This window comes from Acartia tonsa, chromosome 6, assembly GCF_053477335.1.
Source record: "Acartia tonsa isolate MP-2025a chromosome 6, ASM5347733v1, whole genome shotgun sequence".
Taxonomy (NCBI): Eukaryota; Metazoa; Arthropoda; class Copepoda; order Calanoida; family Acartiidae; genus Acartia; species Acartia tonsa.
Window position 1 is genome coordinate 586,981 of NC_137265.1, and position 18,240 is coordinate 605,220.

At 30.9% G+C, this 18,240-nt stretch overlaps 1 protein-coding gene across 1 annotated transcript; it reads right to left on the minus strand.

Moving 5' to 3' along the window:
* Positions 1-2,190: 2,190 nt before the first annotated feature.
* LOC145323481 (uncharacterized) lies at positions 2,191-12,522 on the minus strand. The gene is made up of 8 exons (XM_080165881.1): positions 12,405-12,522; positions 11,958-12,065; positions 11,573-11,671; positions 10,007-10,096; positions 9,702-9,785; positions 9,502-9,548; positions 9,199-9,334; positions 2,191-2,232 (listed from the first exon to the last, which is right to left on the minus strand). The coding sequence occupies exons 1-8, from the start codon at positions 12,495-12,497 to the stop codon at positions 2,191-2,193; spliced, it is 699 nt and encodes a 232-aa protein (XP_080022007.1). The 5' UTR covers positions 12,498-12,522.
* Between the last annotated feature and the right edge of the window lie 5,718 nt (positions 12,523-18,240).

Consider the following 18,240-nt stretch of genomic DNA (forward strand, 5'->3'; position numbering starts at 1 on the left):
AAAAATTACTTCAGAGTAAAGCTGACAACCTCCAGTTTACAGGATGTAGTTAAATACTTGTTAGAGATAATAATCAGCCCCAAAAATAAAAAAGTTTTTTTAATATGGTAAAAATGATAATCTAAATCTTAATTTTGGTTATGATAATCTTATTCATGGTAATAATGACCTTGATGGTATTTGTTAATGAGCATTATTACAACTCATCTAATATACATATATTTTAGAAAAAGTTTTGGAGAGTTTGGTGTCAATACTCAAAGTGATATATTCATGGTTACCCAAGCAGAACTGATTAGGATTTGTTTATTGTTATAGTAATTCTAATTTATTATGTATCTTATACTTTTTATTATATGACATTACAATTTTAAATTTAAATAATGCCTAAATAAATATTTTTATGTTTCATGTACACTTTAGATTTAAATATCTCACATCTTAATACCTTCTGTTTCTGATATTCCTTTCTTTTCTCTAGATCATGTGGATTCATAAAACAATTCAGACCCTAAAAATAATTTTTAGTTATTAGATTTATTTCTGCTTGAAGTGTTAAATAAATAATCTATAAAAAAAATATTTCTATTCAAGTCTGGCTTTAAAACCTATTAATATCTGCTGGATTAAAACTAATTCTCAGTCATATTGGAAAATTATGTATAAAATCATATTACCAACAGTTTCCCATGAATATTAAAATTAAGATTAAGACAATCACCCTAAATATCATTGCAGGCTGATAAGCAAATGCTTTTGTGAGTTTCCAATTACTAGTTTTGTTTTCCTTTTCCATAACAAGGTCCAGAATGAGGGATAAGCTGGGAAGTACAAGGATGATCACTAAAAAGAAGAAGTAAAATATTATTATAGTAAAATATATCTAAAAATATTAATTATGTCACTAAAAAACTGTGTCTTCTAGATTGTAGTACAAAAATGAAGAAGTAAAAAAGTTTAGTTTTAAATTTAATTTTTGTTGTTGTGAATTTTACTCTTTATTTTCACATTTCCTGCAGGCTTCCTTTAAGTGAAATCTTTCAGTTTAGAGATATCTTACTTTGTTTTTAGAAAGATTATGTTGAGTATGTTGGATTATACTCAGTTTTACAAGTTCAAGAAATAATTTCCAAGATAATTAGACATAAAACAAAATAAAATATTATGAAACATATAAACAAATTTTTAGATATCATCCTAAAAGATGATTTAACAGAAAAAATGTGTCACTGATCATAATTTTGGTTTAATCAGGTAATGTTTGAAATTTTTAAGTAAACAATGACCTAAAAACAAAGGTTGTTAAATAAAAGGTTGAAGGAAGCAAAAATTGACTTTGACTTACTTTAGGTTGGAAATTTATTATCAAACAGGGGACTTGCACAAAAAAATTAGCTTTCTAGCTCTAATAGGAACTGAGATAAAAGAGGGGGGGGGGGCATCAAACGTCCCCCCGACCAATTTAGGGGCGGCAAGGGGCCTGACTGTTAAGGGTTAAGGGTCAATGTAATTTTTAGTCATAATTAGTTGATTAATCAGCTTACACCAATATGAAAAGTCTTAGATTATGTTTTATTTTAAACTAATTCAATATTAAAAGAATAAGTTTTATTTTCCTAAAATGGGTTAAAGTTTAAAACTAACCTGATGCTATGAAACCAACAGCATACATTTGGCCTTCTCCAAACTTTGTATAATCATTTGTGATGTTGTACAACTCATTTTCATCTTTAAAACAATAATAACCTGTTTTAAGTCTTAAAATTCATCTAGATTTTGGCGTTATCCTCTTAGAATTTTGCAAATTTGAGTAACAATAGTTAGATAGCAGTAAAATATATAATCATTTTATTTTACTCTAACCAGGCAGAATATTCTACTTTATTCTAGTTTATACTTTTTTTCTTAGATTATAGTAACTATATTTATATTATCCTTATACTAAAGTAACAGGATTTCTGTTTGTCTGTGTGTTTGTACTAAAGGATCTCGCTAACCCATGCACTAATTTCATAGGTCCCAGGAAGGTTTATAATATTTTGGGGGAGGGTACCACGACCCTCCCAAGAGAAATATAAAAAAATCTAAATTTTTTTTATGTTTCTCAATTTTACAAAGAGATTCTAACGCAACATAAACATCAACCTAACACAGACATATTTTAAATATAAAAAAAAACCGCTAGTTTTGTTATATTGTATTTCCTGATGTAGTTATTTTTTCATGATCCTCCTAAAAAAGGTTTAAACTGTCTTTAACCTGTTTTTAACAAATATATCAAAATTATACTATGACACCAGTAGAATCAGACTGCAGAGCCTAAATTTGAATTAAGCCCCAGATTAACATTTTTGGGAAATTTAAAAATTAATTTGTACTGTTGCTTGGGACATTTATATCCAGAGCAAAAGGTCTTTTTACTTGTGGGTAGAATTATTAGCTTTTAGAGTGTTTTGCTTCATAAATAATGTATTTTGTTATAGAGTAAAGTTAGGCCTTTTAATTTGATCTATCAAAATGCATTAAAAGGACTCTCCACAAGAAAATCAACTTTGGATTTTTGAAAATCTAACCTGAAACTTTTATTCTCTGTTCAATTTTAGGTATTTTTTGTTTTTGTGGCATCGCGATCGAAGCCCTTTGAAAATTTTGTCCGCCTCCTATTTGTACTCCCGCTATAACAATATACACTACACTTTACCTCCACTCAAAATATGTTCACCGCTAAAGAATTCTTACTACATTCCAGAGATTTTCTCTCGTCGCTTACTATTCATTCTCATATGCAATATTCTCTCCCCGCGTTACAATTCATGAACTTGTATAAAAATTTCAAACATTTTTCTCTCCACTCATTACAATTCATGCTCCAAATGAAAAATAAGACAACGTAGCTTGGAGAAGCAGAGAAAAGGCCTAGAACCTGTAAGAATATTCACTGCAAAGGGTAGCCATATTGGTTCAATTATTATTAAGATACTGTATTACATATGCACAGACAATAACCTGCTACTTTTATATAAGGATAGAAGTTTACAATGCTATCTAATCTACTCATCATATCAAGGATGACAATATCCATACAAGTGAAGATCTAAAAGCAAAAGGATGGAAGGACAAAAGAGCAAAAACCATTGTAGAGTGTTAGAACTTGAACAGCAGAACATTGATTTCTAAGTCTAAACACAATTGTACATAAATTTGATGCAAAACTGCGTAAATTTAGGAAACAGTAGGGACATTCTTCCATTTATAGGATTTGATTATAGAGATACCTCGCTTATAATATGTTGGCTTGTTGTCATTACTCCAAAAATCAGATATATAGGTAATGATTATCGAGTTTCTCTGCTTTCTAAATGATACCCAACTGTAAGAGGAATCACCAGGCAAAATCGATAGGAATATTCTAACATGTCTTTTTTAATAATTAAATAATATCCTTCAATGACTAATGTTTTGGACGTTGCGGTTCCTGCAACTGGCAGAAATACATTGGATGTATTTTTGTCAAAATTGTTTGTCTGGATGTAAATTCGATAGTAATTTGCTATATATCGTAGGTATGCTGACAAATATACATCTAACACAGGCATTTAAACATCCAAAATTGTCAATATAAGTATTGAAATTTTAAAAAATACAGAAGAAAAGAGAAGTGAGAGAGGGGAAAATTTAATCTTTAAAAAACAAAGAAAATATCTAAGCATAATGTTAAATCATGTATTGTAATAAAAAATGATGTCAACATCGAAGTAGCAAAGCAGAGATAAATATAATCATTTAGCAAAATATCAAGAAAGTAAAAATAACAGATTCTTAAGATTTCCTAATTAAACATTATCTTCAATTCAACAAGAAATATTTAATAAAAAGCAAGGAAAGGAAAACAGATGGATGGAAATAGTGAGGTATAGAATGCTTTCCCATAAAGTGCATATCGAGCACTGAAAACCCACTGATTAGATCTTTGAAAATCAGGAGGGGACAACTCTGATATAAGACACTATAAGACAATGAAATATTAGGACAAACTGAAAAGCAAAGTTCCATGGAATACAAAACAGGATAGTTAAAATCAAATTTACTAATTGGCTCTGTTATTTACTGTAAAAAGGTACATCATTTAATAAAAGCTTCCTTAAATTTTCTCTATTAAGTATTTTAATTCTCAATTTGATTTATTGTAAAACCAAAAAAGATAAAAAAAAACATCTAATAGATTTTACAAGAAGGATGGGGCTGGTTATAGTTTTATAATATTAAAAATATAATATAAAAAATGAAAATACACATTTTTGTAAGAAAATGTCGAGCTATTTACCACATAACATCAATAATTTGTACAATATTTTACTCATATATTAAACTCTATTGGCGGTGAAATTGTAAATGTATATATACTTAGGATTATGATAGTTTTCTTTAGTTTATTAAATATAATGGTTACAATTTTAGTCATCAAAAGTGTAAGAATTATAGATAATACTTACGTAAAATCTAATCAGTGAATTAAAGAAATATCTAACTATCTTTTTAAATTCTTTATTTTTGTACAGTCCCAAGTGAGGAAGATCATATTTTAAATGACGCCTGCAAGAAATACCACGCTTAAACTGCTGAAAGACTGCCACAAGTAGACCCAATACCCCAAATTTAAAGCCTTCAGCTTCAATAACAAAAAAGTTCTAGGCATTTCAAAAAAGCATTTTATATACAATGGAAATTTTGAAAGATTTCCGATGATCATAAAAGAAAAAACAATATTAGATTACGTCGCCTAGACACAAAATTATAACCTTATCTTTGTCAAGAATTTAGATTGCCGGTAACTGATTACATTTTTACAATAAAAACACCACATTTCATAGTCAAAATCTATGAAAAAAATTCAATTTAAATTGCATTTTAAACAAAAATCATAGCGGAAACAAAGGGGGAAATTTCTGCAAGCTCAGCTGTGATTGGTTGCTAAGCTGATTCAACCTTCTGATTGGCTACAGTACATTCGGTACAACGCAAGTTAAACTTAATTTTTTTTAACGATTTTGACTATAAAAATGGGTATTTTTATTGTAAATATATAATTAGTTACTGGAAATCTAAATTTATGACAAAAATAAGCTTATAATTTTGTTTCTAGGCCACGTAGTTTAATTTCAAAATTTTTAACATTAGTGACGTATGAGGGGATGTACGGACAGACCGGAATATAAGTATAGAGTAGCTTCGACGCAATATAATATCAATGATCTAACACAAGTATATTCATAAAAAAAGCGTTTATTTACATAAAAAATAAGGCAGGACTGGTAATTGAATATATGTATTATTAATAGGACATGGATCAATGTTTAGCCAATAAAAGCTTAGGCGTCTCGTTTCTTGGCAGGCAAGAAACCACGTACTCGAATGCTAGGGAGATATGATTGCCGACGGCCTAGACATATAGGCTTGCAATCAACCAAATACAGACAGAAGGTGAGGTATTCACACAAGGGCCTGTAATAATCAACTGGCTCTGGAATCAGCAGGATAGGGCAAGGTGCCGGGATCAGCAGTGTGGGTCTAACTCAGTTGGATAGCTAGAGAAATGTGGACAGGGATAGATATGTATATATTCAAATGATGGAAGAAGGCCTTTTCTTCCACATTAGCATTCAAATTCTTTCAAAATTTTCATTGTACATAAAATGTCATTTTAAAATGCCTAGAACTTTTTTGTTATAGAAGCTGAAGGCTTCAAATTTTGGGTATTGGGTCTACTTGTGGCAGTCTTTCAGCAGTTAAAACGTGGTATTCCTTGCAGGCTTCCTTTAAGAAATGGGTTGTTTCATTTTCCCAGCTTTGCTGTATTGTATTGATAACAACTGTCTACTATACAGTTTTGACAAAAATACATCCAGATGTATTCCTGCCAGTTGCAGGAACGTCATTTACCCTAATATTTTTGTAGAAATAAATTGAAGAGTTTGAACAGGGATCTAATGGGATAAGATAATGGACAAAGAATGTATTACATCCCTAATGATAATAAATAAGATTACTCCTTCCAAAGAATAAAATTATTGGTTGAAAAATATCTCAGTCCCCTTTTCAATGACAATAAAACAACAAGGATGACAACATCCATAAAAGCGAAGCTCTGAAACGTTAGGACAAACAAGCATTAACACTTGTAGAGTGCCATAACTGAATAATCAGAATATAAATGTATAAAATTATAAACAAAATTTGAGCAAATTTGTTTAAAAACTGATCTAATACAGGATAATGTTTAAGGACATACTTACATTTTTAGGACTTAAGTATAGAGATGCTTAAGGAAGAAAGGAAAAAGGATAAGAGGATGAATACTCACCCCTTTTTCATTGTAAAATACTAATTCCCTCCTAGTAAAATAATTCGTCTGCTATTTAGCTACCCTTGGTCTTTCCCAGCTAAGCTGCAGCCATTACCCAGCTGCCATATGGATATTTTTGAGCTCAGCACCCATAAAAACCTACCTCTAGACATGTCACAAGCCTTATACACTCTTCATACTCTTGGCTGCTCTCAGCTGTTTTCAGCGGATTCTAGCCATTAAGCAGCTGGTACTAGAAATTTACGACATTTCCTCTAATTTCACCTCTGAGAGTGCGGCATTCCGTGAGCATGTTTTCTCCTTTGTTTATCGGAGAATGCAAAAAACGGATGTTTGTGCCATGGAAAGTGTGTTTGAGTTTCAGAACCCTGTTGTAAGTCTGTCCTGCTTGCATGAGACGTAACCCAGGTAATGATTATTACATGTGTGCTGAATATAAGGCTTAACTTCAATTAAATTAAAGAGCAAATTATTTCTTTTGTTGTTTAATGAAAAGACCAATTGTGCCTATGTAACCTGATAATGTTAATACTAATAATGATAATACGCTTTAGGATGATGTTTTAAATCGATTATGATCATTTGTATTGTCTGATCTGTTTATCTCATTTATATGTATTATTTTAATTGATGTATTTTATATTTTGTTTATATCATTGGTTTTCATCTTGAAAATCAAAGGTTTGTAAACCTTCTGGTTTTCCATCCTCATCAGACAGCAAGAAGTGGGTTGATCATCTATCATCGGTTTGAACGTACAAGAGTCATATCGCTGCGATGCACTATTATTTACCAAGAATTAAACCAAGTCGTTACTTTTCCAACTTTTTGTTCAATTTAGGGAAAATAGACCTACCAAGAATTCTAAGTGCAATTTACTCATTGATTACAAAGTGGTTGGATTAACCCCTCCCCCTTTATTTTCATTTTGTTATTTGTGAAACCGCAGAAATTACTTTAATTCGAAGCCATACTGGAATAGCTATTCATTGACAGCTTTCTGCGGATTTAAATAAAAAATTATAAGATAAATACCAGTTTTGCTAGCCCTGTGGAAAATTATCTGGAATATGATGCTATACATGATTGGATGAGAACCTGATCTTATCCTTCTGATATAAATCAGTGTCGAAGCCATACTGGAAAAATATTTATTTTATAATCCTAGTAACAGAGGAATCATTATGTGTCTGTTTGTCTGTACTGCCTTGCTAACCGCTGAACTTATATGGTTCTCCTTTACAGTGTAGCTTCACATAAGTCCTAGGACGGTTTATAGCTGTTTCGGGCAAGGGTACCTTCACCCTCCCAAGAGAAATAGCCAAAAATAAAAAAATATAAAGCGTTGCTTACTGGATATATTACATGCCTCTAGAGGCCTCTAGGTGTGCAGCTGCTAGTATCCCTATAATCGATTAACAGAGACTGCGTGCATTTGTCTGTCTGAACCAAACTGATTGAACTGATATGTTTCTCCTTTACAATGAAGTTTTTTCATAGATTCTGGGTATGTGTAAAACTATATTTGGGGAGGATACCAATACCCTACCAAGAAAAAATACCAATAGAATAGAATTCGTTAGCTGAACAACTTCAGACTTTGGGAAATTTAATTTTTTGATAAGATAGTTCAATAACTATAGTGTCCAAACATTTCAATCACTAACTGTAATCTACAAAATGGTAATTTTTTTGTAGAATCATTTGGATGGGCATAAATTTATCGGCTATTATCTTACCTATCCCTTTAGATCCCTCGTAGTTAGAAACTTCAATAAAGAAATGAAAGCTATGGGCAACAAATAAGAATGTAACTTTTTATATAATTCAGGGATAAGACAACGAACGTTTACATCCATAATGATGATAATTTAAATTACCCCTATTGTGGATCAATATTATTGGTTGAATTTGAACCAATCAAAATTCAATAACACAAAGTTTTTAAGATGGCAGATTGTTGATATACATTATACAACTGTAAAGACTAATGTCTCCTCACTCCCTGGGTATAATTGTAATTTACAGTTTAATGTTATCTCCTTCCTGTGTATAGAAGAGAAGTCTAGAGGGATAGTACAATTGTCGAAAAATGTTAACATGGGAAAGATAAGAAATGCAGAGAGAGATGGGACAATTGGCTGTATATTACACTATTCCCAGCATTGTTTTATATGATATAAAATAAGATTATTTAAACTTATTTTTTAAAATATTTTTTAAAGTATGTATCTTTTATGTGTATAGTTTTCATTCTTTTCATTTTAATTAAATAAAAACTATTTGACTACATTGAAAATAAATCACTTTGTGAAAACACTCTTTCTGAAATTAAAATTAAAATGAAGGAAGATTTCTTATTTATTTGTTTTTAGCATTATGTGTTTTATTGTATAATGTTAGAATTTTCAATAAAATTAATTGTTTTAGAAAACAAAATTATTTACATTGAACAGAGTAATGTTTTTTTTATTGAATTAATATAAAGTGAATTATATAAAATTGTTCTGTAAGCAACAATTTTACCCCAAACTAAAAGACCCTTTTGCTCTGACAAAAATGTCCCAAGCAACAGTAAAAATTAATCTTTTAATTCCTCCAAAAAAGTTAATCAGTGTCCTAGTATGTTATTGACCCCCCATTCAAAAGTAGGTTAAAACAGTTTAAGATGTTTTTGTTTAACATATTAATTTTTTCCCAAATCATTATTTGACATTTAATTAAGGTACATTATGTAAAGACTAATTGATGATTTATACTGAAAATCTAATTATTTGTCAAAATGTACTTCTTTATAACTATAAGTAATTAGTTTAAGTAACAACAATTATTACCATATTGAAATCAGAGTTAGCCCAGTACTTGAATGTAAGCATCAGATCACTTATGAAATCCCAGGTTGGCAAGCAAACATCAAGGATCAAAAAGACAATATTTGCACCAGTTAGAATTTCAATTGGTTTTGGTATCCTATAAAATATAGATGCAATTATTTGTGTTATAGCATAAAACTAAATACAAGAAAAAACATAATGACTCCTATATCATATTTATTCCTAATATAAAAATCGTATTACAAATATATAAATATAAATTTTACACTGAAATCTAAAAAAAATAATAAGTAAAATGATTACCTTGGACAACTCACTGAATTAAGGGGAACATTTTTTCCTTTTTTGTCCTTAAATAAAATGAAATTAAAACATGGAAAGAAAAGTAGAGTTAAGATTATTTGTTATCAGTTTGACTTAACTAATGTTTAGTAAATAATTTCATTAACAAGAATCAATAATATTTCATTATGAACTATCGTGTTTTAAGGATATTATTTTACTTTGTTTTCCAATTCTTGTAATTCTATTTCTGATCTGTTGATCAAACCTTCTTCTTGTAAGATGTTTTGTTGCTCAGATATTATCTAAATAATTTAGAATAGATTTCAAAATAAAGAATCTGGAGAAGTCTGAATTAGAAATTTGAGAAGGAATTTAGATTTTTAATTTTATAAAGATGTTTAAATTATCATCATTTGGTTGTCAAAAGTAATTATTATGTACTTAGATCCTAAATAATAAGTAAACTTATTTATTCATAGCTTCAGACAGAAATATAATTTTAATATTAACACAAAGAACTAACCCAAGATGATTTTTCTTTTTCTTCCTGGTTTGAAACAGTCTCTTCATTACTTTTTATTGACTTCAACTTACAAACAAGTTCCTGTGATACCTTTGATATAAATGAGTCCTACATTTATTGTTTTAAGTATAAATATAATAAATGATAAATTTTATTAGGCCTTGCAGACTGTTCTTTATTTTAAAATACAGGGTGGGGCAAATAAGACCAAACATTTTTCAGCCGACCATAGCTCCAAAACTACTTAACCAATCAGGACGTTTGACCCACTACAAAAAGCTTAGGTAATAACCTTTTTGCCCATAAAAATCTTTGGTTGATGAAGGACATGTACTCCGAGCTGGACGCGCATATGTTCAACAAGGCGGATTCTGAGTGCGCTCGTACAATACCCTGGATTCTCGACTATGGCCTACTAAATCTGATCTCAGTCTATCTATAGACGAGATAGACTTATAAAACTTGCTCTAGTTACTCTTAGATACATAAGTAAGACACTAGAAAAGACTAGAGCTCTCTATCCCAGCTGGCTTGGCCGTAGTACTCGGGCAGTGTGAAACGTGGCAGATTTTGACATGTCAAAAACGTCTAAAATCTTGAATATTTCTCGGTTCTTGACTTCAGGGACCCATATGGAACTCGTTTTAGACTATAAATTGCGCTAGTAACCCTTACTAAATCTTCATGCCATTTCCAAAAAAGGTAAATAACGTTGTTATAGCTCAATTGTGGCCCAAATGAGAGCAGCTGTGTAGAAGGTTAGCTTAAAAGATGGGTGAATTTGGATCCTTCAGTTACTCACTCCCGAAGGAGATGTGGCCTCCCAGCAGCCCCTATCTTAATCTAATGTACTTTTGGGCCTGGGGCTACTTTGAGGCATGCAACAATAGACATGCCCATACCACAAAGACCTCCCTCATGTCCACTATTAAGGAGAACTTCGCCAGCTTGGACAGGGACACGGTGATCATGGACTGCGGGCGGTTCAGGGGGCGGGTAAAAGGCGGTGATTGGGGCTGGCAGCGATTTTATTGAATGATTTAATAGTCTTATACACAATTTGCTTCCCAGTTTTTGAAATTTAGTAAAATCTTTAAAATTGACGATTTTATGTTCATTTGATTAAAAAATATAGTTTGTCCGGTCTTATTTGCCCCACCCTGTATATACATATTATTTTCAAAATTTAAAAATCATTTACAATATTTGAATATCATTTATAAGAACCTCAGAAATTCTTCATGTTTTTACCAGAAATTTTTAACATGTAGAGTATTTTAAAACAATTAGCTTTTTCCAGTTGTTTAAAAAAATCAAAAATAATAAAATGATATATAAAACCAAGTTATATATTAAGAAATGCATTACACTTCTTTTTATGATTATGGAATTTTCCACCCCTCAAGAAAATAGCTTAAACCACTTTCAGAACCAGTAGCTATATTCCCTAAAGAGAAAAAGCCCTATCAGTTCTGTGTTTACCAAGATCTCATTAAGGCAGACAGTAATCTTTGCTCTTTTATAGATTATTATTGAAATAACTACAATTACTATCATTGATTATACCTCACTAAGATCTTCTCCAATTTTGATAAGATCAATAACCTCATCATCAAATACAACCTTTGCAGTCTCCTCGTCCTGAAGGAGATCCTTACTTGGCATCTTTGATAAAAAAGTAAATATTTACATATGATCAAGGCATTCAAACAAATTGAATCCTGTGTCAACAGAATTTAATTGGGTTGAATCCCACTTAGTTGATTTCTATGGGTGGAATTCCTTGGGTTCATTTGATCAAGGGCATGAAAATAAATCAAATCCCATGTAGGTTGAGCCCTCTTAATGGTGTAATTCTATTTTGATTTTTGTTGATTTCAAAAAGTGACATATACTTGTTTTACTTAAATTTAAATTATAATAAATTGACTATTACTAATATTGATTATACCTCACTAATTTCTTTTTCAGAATTAACAACATCAATAACCTTATCATCGAATGCAATCTTTGCAATCTCCTCATCCTGAGGAAGATCCTCACTTGTCATGTTAGGTTCCTTTGATTAAAAAAATAAACAATTACTGATGATCAAGAAGCAAGGGTATTCAATCACTTGTGTACAATTGGGTGAAATTCTATGGGATTAATTCCATGGGATCAATTTCATGGGTTTAATTCCAGGAGATCAATTTCATGGTTTAATCCAATAAATGATTACATATGATCAAGGCAAGCAAATTAATTTAATCCTGTGTTGACTGAATTCCATTGGGTTAAACTCTTTTAATGGTCTAGTTCCATTTTGATTTAGTTCTGATTAGAAAAATTACACTTCCTTATTTTATTTAAATTTAATTTATAATGAATTGACTATTGTTATTATTATTGATTATACCTCACTAAGTTCTTCTTCAGAATTGATAATATCAATTACCACATTATTAAATACCATCTCTGTAGTCTCCTCATCCTGATCCTTACTCAGCATCTTAGTTTCCTTTGTTTAAAAAAAAAGTAATCAATTGTATATAATCAAGAGCATAAAAATAAATTGAACATCATATGGGCTGAAATCCATTAAGTCGAATCCTGCCAAGTTGAATTCCATGGGTTGAATCCCATCGGGCTAAATTCCAATGGAATTAATATTGATATTTGTAAAGTTAAAATATAAAAAGATGTTCTCCCTTTTACTTCCCATTCAAATAAAGCTTCTCTTGTATTCCCTTCTCACACATTGATAACTAATTTTAAAATGTGAAAATTTTGTTTTAGCTAAAATGTTTTTGTAATTTTTTTCATTATATTTTATTTATACAGAGTGAAAACTAAGAAAATATAACAAGTATTAAAACAACATATTGATTATGCATTTCAACTGATATATTTTATTATATTACTATAGATGATGTTAGTACTTCAATTGTTAACAGACTTGCTTAGACTTGTGAAAAGAAAAGATTATCTCCTTTTACAAAAAATATCAGCTTCTAATTTAAGTGAAGTATGTAATATGATTTTCTTAGCTGGTATTGGAGATATTTTATTTCTTTTTATTTTAGATTATTTAACAATATCTGTTATTATTGTCTGTCTGTATAGAGGTTTTACTGTTTATCTGTCTGTCTTTTCTTTTGCATGTCTGAAAAATGTTTTTCTTGGTTGCTGTTTATTTCTACATAATTTTACAATATCTTTCTTTCTTGTCCATTGATATTCATGTTTGTCTGTTGAGTTGTCTGTTTTTCCATCTGTTTGTCTGTCTATCTGTCTGTTCTAAAGTATAGAAGTATTTTTTGTTTGCTTTTGAATAAAGACGTACATGGGTAGCTAAGTAAAAAGGGAAAGAAAACAATAATTGGGTCCAACAATGAAATAGTAAAAAATTCTGTAAATCTGTAAATCAGGAGCTGATTTGTAGGGTTTTAGTTTTAAAAAAAACCTACAGATAAAGATTGCTAGATAAAAAGGCCAAGGAGAAAATAATGGGTCAAATTGTGTTTTATTTAGAACTTCTATATGAAAAATAAAAACTGCACAAAAATTTTCATCAATATATTCCTATCAGAATTCAATTTACAGGTATCTTGAAACAATGTTGCAAAATAAAATTGGTTTAGACAGCAAAAAATTGGGATAAAATTGTCATAGTCGGATCCTCTATATAAAGAAAGAAAACTCCACAACTAGAAAATATCTTAATAGATATAAATTGATCTTTTTAAATGTAAGTATACCTCACTAAGTTCTACCGCAGAATTAACACGATCATTTAATATCTCATTGGCTACATTGAAGGCAACCTCCTCATCCTGAGGAGGATCCTTACAGGACATCTTTCCTTCAAAGTATTCCAAAGATATGGTCTAAATGTAGTATTAAATCAGTTCATCATATTTAGAAAATTGTTTTAGTTAATAGGAAAGTTTGGAGTGGGCAAGTGCTATGCATAAAAAATTATAAACTTAAAATATTCAAGTGATTAAAAATTAAAATAAATTGTTTTTAAATCTTTCTTTCTCTAGAACTAGCGGCCCCTGAGGTGGTACTGGGGGGCGGGGGGAGGGATGGGGAAGTCAACCCCACCACTCTCCCCCCTCTTTTAATCAAGTAATTTTCAGTTTCAGGACCTAAGAAGAGAGTCATCTAATTAGGGAATAGCTAAAAACCTTCCCAGGACCCAGGAGAATCTACATTGTAAAAGAGAACCAAATCAGTTCTGCAGTTATCAAGATCCTTCAGTACAGCCAGACACACAGAGATCCTGTGTCTTTTATACAAGAATAAAGAATTTAGAAATACAGGGTGTTTTTTTAATAGGATTGCTTTTTTAACCCACTTACACTTGACGGAAGTTTATAATTGACAACCCTTTTTTTCTTCATTGATGTGGAGAGTTTTATAAACGATTAATAGATCGCCTATTTAAATGGCGTGCAAAAAATGTGTTTATTTTTATAATTCAAACCGCGCGGCTTTTGTTGATAGTAGAAAAATGTATTAAACTTTAGTTTTTGGATAAATAAGAACAATTTTTGTGCGATTTGTAGTTTAGTGAAATTGTAAGATAGGTTGAAAGTTTTAAGTCAGTTGGAACATTTTACCACTTAGCTCCTAAATAATACATAGCACGGAAATGGTTCTTATATATCCAAAAAGTATTCTAACGGTGTACATAACATTTTTCTACTTTTAACAAAAATAAGGCTCTTTGGAAAAACTGGTTTCAAGCTATAATTTGTTAAAAAACCAGTGAATAATATTTTTTTGATATAAAACACCCCACTTCGATGAAGAAAATTATCTATTCATTATTAACTTCAGTAAATGGTAAGTGTTAAAGCAATACTTTTGTCCTATGGAAAAATACACCCTGCAGAATGCAAATAAAACAAGGATGAAAATATCCATAAAAGCGAAGGTCTGAAACGGTAGGACAAACGGACATTAACACTTGTATAGTGTCAGAACTTAATAATAAGAATATAAATGAATATTTGTTAAAGCAAAATTGTGAGTAAATTTGTTAAAAAACTTCTTTAAAAACTTTAAAAAACAGGATAATAATTATAGACATGCTTACATTTTTAGGACTTGATCATAGAGTTGCTTTGCTTATAATATTGTACTTTTTTGACCCAGGAATCAGTATTCCAAAAATCAGAACAATCGGATAATTAGATCACATAAAAATTTGTTGTTCAAAAAGTAAAAAAAACAACATGTTTAAAATGCTCGAACGGACATTCTGGTAATGATTATAGAGTTGCTACGCTTTCTCAATCGTACCTAACAACTACAGGAATCACCATGCAAAGTTTGAAATCGATAGGACAATCCTAACATGCCTAAATTAACGAATAAAGCTATCCAGGCGGACGGGCGGACAGACCGACCCTAATTATAGAAAAGCTTCGCTTTAAAAAAAAATAATTACTGCAAATGTATTGTTTATATATTATTTTTTCAACAACTGTATCAATTTTAAGCTCAAAAAATGTTGGGACACATTGATATGGATAACAAATACTTCCTGTAAGAATAAATGTGACCAATAGAGATAATATAGAGACATACTCTATAAATCAGCCAATAGGATACAGTTGGAGAATAACCAGGTATTGGATAAAGTAGTGTACAGATTTTAATAGGAAAGGGCATATTTTTATTTTGTTTGCATAATATTGCAGCATTTTTAAAAATAAAGCTATCCTTGCTAAATTTATCATGTAAAAATGTATTTCCTAGAAAAGTGTGCAGCACATGACAAAACCTATAATAAGTTATCTATAAATATTAGAATTTCTTATGATAAAGTTAGCTTTATGGAAATTATATTATCAAAAGATTTCATCGCTTTTATTACTTGAATAAAAAATATATGCAAAGGTGTCCGTCCTTTAAGTTTTAATAATTTTGGATTCAGTTTGACCATCTAAACATATTATGTCTATTGTGTGACTATACATAGTTTCTAGAAATTTCAATTTTATGTTTTTATATGGAAAATGTGTTCTATGACTATATACTATAAATCCTTATCAAATTATTCCTTCCTGTACCAATTATTAATTTTATGAAAATAAATATTTTTAAAGCAAAGCTTTCCTATAATTAGGTTCGGTCCGTACATACGTCCGTCTGGAATGGATAGCTTTTTTTGTTGACCCTTACAGATTTGGGGGGGGGGGGTGCTTAATGGGCCCCCCTGTTTAGTTTTTCCAATGTAATTTTTTTGTAGGTAGCTGTGACTTCATGACTTTTTAAGTTTAGTAATTATACGTCGGCAAGAGTTGATCTTATAAGAATATCTGGTCTGTGTTGGATAGGTGGCCCCAAATTTAGAAAAAATTCTAAATAAATCTTAATTTCTTCATTGTGACTTTTGTGTATAAGATAAAGACCCAATTTTTTTTTGGTGAATACTGGGATATCCATGAACATCTGAGAATAGTGGCCTTATGACCGTTTGACCGATTCCTGACCGATTTTGTGTCCTGCTTTTACTAAGGACTTATATCATGTATATCGTGACTTTATTACAGCTAGAGACCTAAAATATTTTGTGGTACATCCTTGATCAATAATAAATTTCCGTGAGTAGTAAGGTCATGACCGTTTGACCAATCCTTGACCGATTTTTGACCGATTTTCTATTTCCTATTTGCAATTTTGCCGTTTGTAAGCTGCCAGCCGCCGAATTTCAAAACAGCTCTAGACCAACAAAAATTTTTTATGTAGTCTTTTATTGTGATCAGAAACAGATAGAAATATTAATTGGCTCCGCCAACCGCCGTTTTACCGCTGTAACCGCCAAAAATGGCGGTTTCCGTTTTTCGGCGATGGTCCGAAAAAGTAATTTCTTAGTTATAAAAAATTAAAGTTCCACCTAAAATTTGGTGATCCTAGCTTTAAAATTGGCTGCTCTACAGCTGTTTTAATAATTAGCGGCTGGCCGCTAAAAAGCGGCTAAGGAGCGGTCTGACCGCTATGACTCGAAAAAGTAATTTTCTCTAAATATGCACATGAACCACCAGAAAAAAATTTATGTCTCTAACTGTAACAGGAGCCAAGATAGAGGGGGGGGGTCAATATTTAACCCCCCCCCCCCCCCCCCCGATCTATTAAGGTGGGAATTGGGACCCGATCTGTAAGGGTTAAAGGTTTCGTGATCTTTATATAATTGATCGCATATTCTCTCTCTTCCTAAACATCTGTTTGTATATTTACGATTCTTTGTGCTTTGCTATTTATGGAGGTTATCATCGGTGGATTAGAACCGGTTCTCGGCCATTCTGAAAAAATTATGTCTAGCATATTATATCTAATTTTCTACCAATATAAAAATGTTTAATCATTAAGATAAAAAACAGTTTTTTTAAGCTTGAGTCTAATTCATTTTTATATCCGTAGAAAGCTGTTTATAAACCGATGCGAGAAATAACTATTAATGAATCAAAATGTATTCTTCCCTTTATACCTGTTAAAACAAGGATGACAACATCCATTAAAGCGAAGCTCTGAAACGATAGGACAAACGAACATTAATACTTGTAGTGTGTCAGAACTGAAAAATCAGAACATAAATGTCGAATTTAATTATTTTAAAAGTTTAATTAAATTGTTGAAAAACTGCCTAAATACAGGATAATTTTTAAGGACTTGATTATAGAGATGCTTCGTTAACAATATTTTCCTATGTTGTCCTAGGAATCAGTATACCAAAAATCAGAACAATCGGATAATTAGATCACACAAAAATTTGTTCTAAAAAAGTAAAAAATCAACATGTTTAACATGGACGTACTGACATTCTGGTAATGGTTATAGAGTTGCTACGCTTTTTAAATCGTACCTATCACTATCACAGGAATCACCATGCAAAGTTTGAAATCGATAGGACAAATCTAACATGCCTAAATTAACGAAAAAAGCTATCTGTCTCGGACGGACGGACCGATCCTAATTATAGAAAAGCTTCGCTTTTAAAAATGGTACGGACGGACGGACAGACCGACCCTAGTTATAGAAAAGCTTCGCTTTTAAAAAGGTATGCAGCATTGAGGAAGCTTCATTGATCAAACAACCAAAAAGTATGAAGGTATATCATGGGTGGGGGGAGGGGGGGCATCCAGGGATCTACAGGGATAAGACAACCACTGATAAATTGATGTACATCCCCAATGATGATACACAAAATAAAATTCGTGAGTGAAACGTTTGGACACTCA